The 10,429-nt window shown below is 41.2% G+C and overlaps 1 protein-coding gene across 1 annotated transcript; it reads right to left on the bottom strand.

Annotated features, from left to right (window-relative positions):
* Nucleotides 1-508: 508 nt before the first annotated feature.
* Nucleotides 509-9,733, bottom strand: actr1b (actin related protein 1B). Its single transcript, XM_058617276.1, has 11 exons — nt 9,539-9,733; nt 7,335-7,399; nt 6,331-6,406; nt 5,286-5,411; nt 5,072-5,196; nt 4,592-4,808; nt 4,409-4,501; nt 4,128-4,302; nt 3,379-3,440; nt 3,254-3,294; nt 509-2,456 (listed from the first exon to the last, which is right to left on the bottom strand). The coding sequence occupies exons 1-11, from the start codon at nt 9,584-9,586 to the stop codon at nt 2,354-2,356; spliced, it is 1,131 nt and encodes a 376-aa protein (XP_058473259.1). The 5' UTR covers nt 9,587-9,733; the 3' UTR covers nt 509-2,353.
* Nucleotides 9,734-10,429: the final 696 nt, after the last annotated feature.

Genomic DNA, 10,429 nt, shown 5'->3' with positions numbered 1-10,429 from the left:
AAATCCACCATGGAGCAGATCCGCGTCTCCGTCGGGGAATCGAACCCCGGTCTTCCGCGTGACAGGCGCAGATACTGTATTCCATATCCGACCTCAGTGAACTGACTCAGTCCTAACACGGAGGATTTAGTTTGACACGTGCGCCCACTGCGCTCCAACATAACACGGAAAGTTCGGTATAATGTCCAATTATCTCGCAGGTTTATTTCCTTCATATATCAATAATATAATATCATATAACTTTATAACTTTAACTCATAACACAGGTAAGAAAACAACAGAGTGAACTGTTCACTGCATCAAATCAGCAACACCTGTGTTTTGGTTCCCCGGGGTTAAATGGCGTAGCTTGGCTGACTCGAGGTCAACTGAGCCACACAGTAAATACCGCCCCCTAGTGGCACGGAACAGCGTGAATATGGCTCATACGCGTGTGAAAGGGTCGATATTACATGTGTTCTGGTCAGTTACATTTGTAATAAGTGACACACACCACAGCAGCAGCAGCAACCATCGACTTATTTATTCTTAAAAGTAAAAGCAAACACTTGAATGAAGAGTTTTGTACAGATGTTACAGATGTTGTCCACTGTCTGACTGTGTCTGAAAATCATTCCACTGCACACGAGGCTGATGACGACAACCTCGGTCTCGCGCTTTTTTTCTTTTCATAAAAACACCCAAAAGCAGACGAGTACACGCTGCAGCTGACGCGGACACGCGCGTGGACGCGACGAGGAGAGGGAGAAGAGAAGGAATCATCGGCTCAACAAAGGAATCTGCCTTTTTCAACCTGCTTTCCCTCTTTATTGTTAAAGACCAGAGAATATTCTGGTGACTTGAGGCTCCTGAAGCTTCAGTTCCAGAAACTCATCTACATTTCATATTTATCTTCTGTGATCATTATTCTTTGCAGCTGATGTGAGTTCTCCATGACTGACCGGAGACTGAGGATGATGAAGATTCATCGTTAATGAACCTCTGTTGTTACACTGAAAACCAGCATCAAAAACCTTTTTCAGTTCTGAACCGGAGAAAAACCCGACCTGGACCCTGAATGTCTGGGAGTGGACACATCAATGGGTCTCTATGGGCCGAACCTTTGGAGAGTGAACACAAGTCATCTGCCCCGTACTTGTTGATTAGCAGTGACTTGTGTGAAAATGTGATAAAGTGATTCCTAAAACGAGTCTAATTTAATACTTCAGTCGAGGGTCAACACAAACACAGAGACGCAGTAAAAACCCAAAAATCCATTTGCTGTTTCCTCTGTGTTTGTGAAAACCCTGCTGCTAACACAGTGACATTTACAACAATTATCTATCATTCATTCATTCATTCATCGACTACCGCTTTATGCGGTTTGGGCGGGGTCACACCATGGACAGGTCACCAGTCCACTGCAGGACAAACACACAGAGACAAACAACCACTCCTGCTCTCATACACACAACTACGGTCAATTTAGAGTGTCACACGGGGAGAACCTCTGTGTCTCCACAGAGAAAAAGGCCCAAAAGATGTGGTGTTTGAAACCACATCTGTAAAGTTTACTACTAGAAGAAGTTACACCTATGATGACACGAGTCCGGTCGGACACATTGCTGTAAACGCAGAAGAAAGAAAAGAGACGTTTGAGTTTTTAAATTAATTTTTTAGCAGAGACACAACAAACGATGAAGAGACAATAAAATGACGGCACTGTCCTTTTCCTCGCTGACACACAGAATAGAACCACAGCTGACTTCAGCTCAGTCACTTGAATGATAAATTACCCACATTAAGGTGGTGTGCAGATGAGGCCAGTTATACGTCTCTAATACAGTGGTAATCTTCATCCAACTAGCACTATATGCTGCTTTAATCCATCAAACCTTTGTTCTGTTGTGTATGAGCTAATCCTTGTCAGGACCTTTCAAAGAAATCCAACAAAACGGACATAAAATCAAAATCTTGGGTTTGGAATGGAAGTAGCAAAAAAAAAAAAAAAAAAAAAAAATTCAGTTTATTAACATTTCATTATATTCTTCACCTTTCAGGGTTTTTCAGGCGAGAGAGATACAAAACATGGATGTGGACTACAGGACAGAATGAGTCCACAGAACTACTCACTGCCCTCTGACGCCCTGTCACTGTGAATGTTTGCCATGTGATGAGGGTGTTTCACTTTCAGCCAACAGCATGAGGAAGGACAAGGGGGGAAGAAAAGGGGTGTGTCTGGGTGAGTGGGGGAGGGATGGAGGGACAACGGGAGGCGAAGCTGTAGACTGACAGTGGTTTAAAAGAAGATAGCAGGAGTAGAGGAGTCTCTGACAGTATGATGGAGGAGGAGGAAGTAAGAAAAAAAACAAAACTAGAAAGTCTTCCTGTGGATGGCACGAGCTCTGTCTTCTTCATATTCCCGCTTCGACACCCACATCTTTTTAAAGGTGTCCAGTGATGCCAGGATTGAGCCACTGTCAGGAGGGACAACAGTCACCATTACATTACATTACATGTCATTTAGCAGACGCTTTTATCCAAAGCCATTACTAACTTTACCAACATTACTAACTTTACCACCCCCATTACTAACTTTACCATCATTACTAACTTTACCCCCATTACTAACTTTACTAACTGTACCACCATTACTAACTTTACCATCATTACTAACTTTACCAACATTACTAACTTTACCACCCCCATTACTAACTTTACCATCATTACTAACTTTACCCCCATTACTAACTTTACTAACTGTACCACCATTACTAACTTTACCATCATTACTAACTTTATTACCATTACTAACTTTACCAGCATTACTAACTTTATCATCATTACTAACTGTACCACCATTACTAACTTTACCATCATTAGTAACTTTATTACCATTACTAACTTTACCCCATTACTAACTTTATCATCATTACTAACTTTATTACCATTACTAACTTTACCATCAGTACTAACTTTATCATCATTACTAACTGTTCCACCAAACCACAGTGTCATAAACATGATGGTGTCGATGATTATTTGTATCATAAAAACACTCAAAGCTGCTTTACTGTACAGTTTTGTGATTCACCCGTTCACACTCACACCGTCACACATCTGTGTGCAGCATATTTTCTATCTTTCATACACAAACTCACCACCTTCAAATAGAAAAATGACTGACTCTACCTCTGAACACACAAAGCCATGTTGATTTTTGTTTTGATGACACTTTCACAGTCACAACAAAGGATGAAAAGTTCATTCTTACCCGATCCATGTGGAGTACAGCCTCTCCTGAGGAGCAGAGATCTAAACAACAACAAAAACAATGGGTCACAAACACAGTGACAGGCAGTAAACATGAGGGAGTGACGTGAGGTGAGACAAACCCACCTTGATCTTAACGTCTTTGGGCGCGAGCTTCTTGACTTCAGTTAGTAATCTCTCCCCAAAACCTACAGATGAAAAGAATTCAGTGTGTGAGTGTTTACGTCAGACACTGAAAACAAAAGAAACTTCTTACAACTTTCTTGTTTAGTATAAAAGCATGAACGAATGAATGAATGATGGAATGAATGACTCACAGTAAATTATATTGTACTGACAAAAACAAGATTATGAAACATAATGGATTCATCTGTCGATTATTTTCTCGATGAATCGTTTAGTCCATAAAATATAAAAAAAAACCTTAATAAATGGTGATCGGTGTTCGTCAAACCTGGAAATGATGATGTTCTCAAATGTCTTGTTTTGTCCACAAAACTAAATGATTCACTTTTAATGATTCCTTTGTTCTCCAGAGCAAAGAAATGAAGAAAATACTCACATTTAAGAAGCTTAAACAATCGGAAATCCTGTTTTAATCATGAAAAAAACTTCAAACCGATGAATTGATGATCAAAATAGTTGTCGATTAATTTAGTAATCGAATAATAATATAAAAATAACATTTAAACTTCACGATGGAGGCAGCAGAGGATCAACTATTCCTGTGTGTCATGATGTAAAATTGCCAATTTAAGGTAAAAACCTTGGCGTGGGGGAGTGATCTGTAACATAACAAAAAACCTGAACCCCTTTAATGTGTAACTTTTCCTTGAGGGTGAACACATGATGACCCACAACCCCTGAACACCAACCTTTAATCAGCGTTGATCCTCCGCACAACACTATAGTGGAGAATAGCGTGCGTCGCAGGTCCATGTCAGACTTCTGGATAGCATAGGCCAGGACCTCGTGGATCCCCGAGCTTTCGTCTCCTATCAGGTCAGGTCTGAAGAGCAGCTCTGGAGCGCGGAACCTGGCTGGACCGATCTGAAAATCAGAGGATGGAGAAGATTTTCACAGACAAATGTCGAGATATTTCATCTTTATTATTAATTGAATCATTAAAAATCCAAGACTCCACTCTTTGACTCACATTTAAAGTGCTTCCGTCAGGTAGAACATACTGAGCCTTCTCTGTTTCTAAGGTTTCGTCTTTTTGGGGGTTGAGAGAAAGATAACAGGCTCTCTGCAAAGTCACAAACACATGTGATCAGAAAAACCACATGAAGTTATCACTGGCTTTGTTGAAGTCATTTCACAGCCTCTCCTCTTTTACCTCTTTGATGGTGCGAACAACCTCAAACTCCGCAGACGTGTTGAAGTTGTAGCCTTCTTTGCGCAGCAGCAGACGCAGGTACCGAGAGACGTCTCTTCCGGCAATGTCCACGCGCATGATCGAATGTGGGATGGCAAAGCCCTCGTAGATGGGCACGACGTGGGTCACGCCGTCCCCCGAATCCAAAACAACACCAGTAGTGCGACCTGTGGCGTACCTGTATAAAACACACCACACATTAACTCCAGCATACACAACATTTTACCGTAACGGGCCATTACACTAAATTGAGGACGTTACTCTAACTCTCTAATGTTCGTGGCTACTGGGATCTAATCATGCCAGCATCGAAGCGTGGAAATAACACACGCACGTGTAGCATTGCATCATATGTCCATAAAGCTACACAGTTGAGTGAGGTGGATGTATATTGATTGGCTGTGAAGTCTTTAGTAATCTCAGAGAAGAGGGTGTTCTTACAAGCTCAGCACCGCCTGCATGGAGATGAAGAGTGCAGGAACATTGAAGGTCTCAAAGAAAATCTCTGCAGCCTTCTCCCTGTTCTTGCTGGGGTTGAGGGGAGCCTCAGTCAACAGTACAGGATGCTGCCAAAGACAACAAACACACACAGATGTACCATCAGTACTAAACCCACTGGAGCGTCAGACCACAGTCAGCCTGCAGAGGCGCTCACCTCTTCAGAGAAAGTCTGCAGCTGCTCCTTGGAATAAACATACTGCCAGATCCTCTCCATGTCATTCCAGTCGTTCACAATCCCGTGCTCCATGGGATATCGCACCGACAACAAACCTCTGTGCTCCTGACAGGACACATTAGAGAGGCGGGAATCAACACTCACACGTTATTGGAATACACGAATACACAATATGATATTATCACAATACTATCACAATATCGCAAAATACTGAGTATTTGTGAAATGATATATTGTGATATTCTCACACAGCTCTAGTGAGAGTGAGCACTTGGCACTATCTAGTGGACTGAAACATCAATAGATGTTCTTTATGCTCATCCATAAAATGTTTAATGGGTTTTTTGTAACAATAGTGAAAGAAATGATATGCTAAAAAAAAACAAACAAACAAAAACTCAGTGTCTCAAAAACAATGCACAGCCATGATTTCCCCCCACTGCTATATTTTAGCCTGTTTTTACATTGGGTAATTTGTCCATCTTCAGTGTACATTTATGGAACATAAGAACACACTAAGTTAGCTGTTTACATGTGTGGCGTTGTATCTTGGTATCTTTGTGAGGGCCAAAACACTTCCTTATGTTCCTTATGTTCTGTCACCCTTCTAATGGGCTTTTTGAGGGTTAAGACTTGGTTTTAGGTTAAGGGTTAGTGTTGGGCATTTGTCCGTGCAGTATGTCCGTGAGTGTCCTCACTACGAATGCTGCACAAACATGTGTGTGTTAGAAAAACAATGTCCACAGACAGTGGCGTAACGAACGGTTAGGGTTACCCAAAGAAAACTTTCACAACTGAAACAAACACATAGAAACAAGCACTGCCCCAAAAGTACGCTCTACAGCAACACTGAGCCTGTGAATATAAAAGATCGTGTGACACTTTCACAACACACTCGTGTTCTAGCAGCAGTGATATGCCACTGACATTACCGCTGCAAGATTAAATAGATTATATCTAGTTCATCATTTAGAAAAAGAGTTACTTGGCCTGCTCAGTGTGTGTGTGTGTGTGTGTGTGTCACCTCTGCCTTGGGTCCAATGAAGAGGTCTCCCTCCAGCGCTCCTGCCATCACACGTACATGCTTGGGACGCCCCACACTGAATAACACACACAGAAAAACAGATGATCAGATCTTCTGTAACATAACCACCGACTTTTAATCTGTTGTTTGATCATTTCTCTGTCACTGTCTGCTGAGGTCAAGGTCAACTGTACCTAAATAGCACATTTTAAAACAGCCCATCACCTGCTTAAAGGACGCGATAAAATACAATAAGGAAAGTCACCAAATAAAATGAATAACAACCCCACAATGGAAACAACAGATAGAAAGAGAGAACAAGAACAAGAAGACCCAGTAACATATAAATAATAAGAAAGAAAAATAAGAGCTCAACTGGTATTAAAAGGTTTTTAGCAAAAAAAACGCACTCTGACTGGAGCATGAAGGTGACAACCACGTCAGAAAGGTCGGTGCGTTCTTTTGCAATGATTTAAAAACAAGCATTACAATTCTGAAGTGGCTCTTGTAGATGAAAGGTCGTCAGTGTAGTGAAGCCAGAATAAGGCTGACGTGGTGACGTTGTCTCTTCTCTACTATATTTTTCAGTGTTGCGTCACCATGGCCATTTGGTCATACGGGGTCTTAGTTGGGTTCTGGATCATGTTCTGAATCAAATTCTCCACAATGTTCCTTAAAGGGATAGATCAGATTTTTGAAGTGCAGCTACTGTATATGAGTCACTGACTAATAGTGCTGTGCATCACATGCATTTGTAACTTGACAGGCAGGCACATGCTCAGTGAAAAGGTGTCATCCAGTCAGAACACAAGGAATAGCAGGAAAAAGGAAAACCCTTTGTAAAACAAAAGACTCTCAGACAGTTAGACATTCTCACCGATCAACATTTTATATACAATAATCAACTAACTATTCAGACAAAACACAAATACCAGCATTGCCTTTTCATAACATATGACCATCATACTGTGTACTGTAGGAAGATGAAGTGAAGGAACACTTACTAGTTTGGAAAACAGTATTTTGGGATCTGGTCACCAGCAAAACCTGCCTTGATAACCCCTGAACCCTGAAGAAAAGAGAGAGCTATGACAGTTTAGTCCAACATCACAGTGAGAGCTGTGGTGCTTTAAACTGAGGCAGTATGTGGGAAAGATGGAGGTCATGAGACACAACCTGAGGCCACCAGCAGTCACACACACACAGCTACAGAAACACTGAGCCCTATATTCTCCATGTGAGCCGACACAAAGTCGCTTTCTGTTGCATTCATTTATATTTCCTTATTAACTCACTTCAACTGGTTCTAATCTATATAATGGAGAAATAACACTGACTCCTTCATCCACAGTGTTAAGCCTTAGTGCTGCTAGTCCTGTATTCACAGCACATTAACAAGCTTAATCATCTTATTGTTGTGTTATGTATGTGAGACATACATGTTTAAGTTTGAAGTGTCATATTTAATCACATTCTTTATTTTGATGACCATTTACTAACTCGACTGCTCATGGCAACATTCAAAAAGGTCTGACTGTTTAAACTTAAATTCATATGATGATATTACCTATCAAAATAAAATGTGCAAAATGGTACAGTGAATGTAGTGGTGATGGAGTTGAGATCTGAGGTCAGTATGTGATGGAACACCAGCAAGTAAAGACAGAAGCTGCTGCTGCTGCTGGATTATTGAGCCCTGCTGCTAAAACTTTCCAAGCTCCTTAATGTCAACGTGTCACTATTGATTATCCCTGGTGATATACACAAGCTCTGATAATATGCACAATCAAAAGCTACAACATTCATTTGATCATAATTTAAAAGTATTTTGACATGAGGGAATATGGGCCATGCCATTGTGGCAACCTCATGAACACTAGTGAAAAAAATTCTATTGGAAATGCTGAGAGATGTCCTCATTAGGGATGCACCGAAAAACAAGCCACCGAAACATATCGGCCGAAATTGCCAAAAAAGGCATTTTCGGTTTTCAGCTGAAAGACTTTTAACACCGAAACAAAAGCACGGAAACAGGACGTTGTGATGACGCATGTAAAAACTGCGGCCGGCACACGTCTGTCCAACATCAGTTTGGAAAACTAATAAAAAGGTTCCAACAAGATGTGAGGACAGCACCTTTTAAATATTGGAAAGTCTATACAAGGCCTCTTTGAAAACAAACAAGGGTTAGGTGTGCTTCTTAATGTCATGTAAACACGTTAGTCCGACTAAAATCAAGCTAGTCTTAGTCGGACTGACATACCTGGATAATGCGATTCATAGTCCGATTACTTCTGCGCATACACTTAGTCAGACTGGAGTCAGACCTGGCATTCTACACAAGCAACAACAGTCTTTGACCGTAAAGTACAAGGAGACGACGTATAAACTGCAGTATTGTTGTTGGAAATCATATGACGGCGGTGTCTTTGTTCAGACAACATGACAACCACAAGAGCCATGCTCCATCTAATTGATTGATTAAACTGTGCATGTCACAAAATAACACATTTGAACTTACTGATGGAGACAGCAGTGGGTCAACAATTCCTGTGGTGCACAATATCTGGTTTTATCTATGACTTTGATGCAGGAGATTGAACGTTTGTAAAGTTTCAGTTGATTCTTTGAATGATATATCTGTCTAACAGCAAGATTAAGTGGCAAATATGATCTTAAAATATTGTAAAACTTAGCAAGCACAGACTATGTTAGGCAAGTCTTTGAATCCGATTTGGTCCTAATGCCAAATCTGCACTGAGATCAAGTTTCTCTGAGACACATTAAATGAATGTTGTCACTGTTAATGAACAAGACAGAAGAATTCTTCCTGTTTTATCCAAACGTTTTAATTGTGTATATTATGCATGAGGACCTGAGCTGAGTGTTGATGGTTCGCTCACAGCAGATCTTTGTGTTCATGCAGCTGCAGCTGCAGCTAACCTTTAGACGAGCTAGCCTCGGGCTAGCTACCGCCTGACTAAACCTAACCGACGGGACGTCAGGAGGAGCTGTTCGCTGTTAGCTGAACATGTGTCTGCAGCCACTAAAGCGGTGCTGATAAATCAAGTTTAAAGTTTAATGAGGCTAAAGCGGTGGTTCGCTGTAACACAATGATGAACACAGCTAACGCAGCTAACGCAGCTAACACAGCGGTGTGTGAGTGAGCGGCCTCGGTTTGGGTGTGGATCAATGACATCATACTTACATTATCAATCACAACCGGCTGGTTAGCTAAGATGTCATAGGACTCCATGACGGACAGGCTTCTTCACAAACGTCTCTGGTGAACCGTGTGTGTGTTTGTCCTTGTTTAGTGTTTTAATCATGAAAACAAAATAACGCCCCGTCACACTGCTGCACTACGCCGCCGCCGACGCCGCTCTTACTGCCGCTAATGCTGCTGCTGGACACACTGGCGAGCTTCCGGCCGAGACAGCCAATCAGCTTTGAGAAGTGCGTGACTGACAGACGTGATTACCAATCACAGCACGCGATAACACGGACATGCGTGTTGTGTTGACTGGGTTTGCTGTCAGTGAGCAGGAGGGAGCGGCACCGGCCAACGTAGCAGAGGTTAGAACATGAACAGTTACTTTTATACAGACTTCACACACATCCGCCGTAATAAGACATTAATACAATGTTTTAACCATCACGTCTGCATGTGCTGCATTCATAAAAGAACACAACAGTTACACAGGACAGTAGTATTGTTACTGGGTAATAAAGACTGCTTAATATATTTGATTTGTGCTTTTTTTTCTGTCTATATCTCAATTCTTGGATTTAGGTTATTGTCTTTCTGTCAGCCAGTATTTACATTGTCAGTCTTTACACAGCAGGTGTAATACAGCTCAGGTGACATGGCTTGTCAAAGGTGATGTGTGTTTTCATGGCTGACTTGGATGTGTACACTTTGTATTACAATACTTTGGGTTTTATATGTTTTCTGACTTAATGAAACACAGATTATAAGTTATCACATTGATACGAAAACCTAAGAAACTTCATTATTTAACTTCTTTTTATTCCTGTTATAGATCAACAGGATCAGCAATTACTAAGCTTTGTTAATACTCGCAGAGTCCACTGGAAG

This window comes from Solea solea, chromosome 19 (assembly GCF_958295425.1).
Source record: "Solea solea chromosome 19, fSolSol10.1, whole genome shotgun sequence".
In the NCBI taxonomy this organism is placed as follows: domain Eukaryota; kingdom Metazoa; phylum Chordata; class Actinopteri; order Pleuronectiformes; family Soleidae; genus Solea; species Solea solea.
The sequence above is the reverse complement of the archived record's forward strand: the minus strand, read 5'-3'. Positions and strand labels throughout refer to the sequence as shown.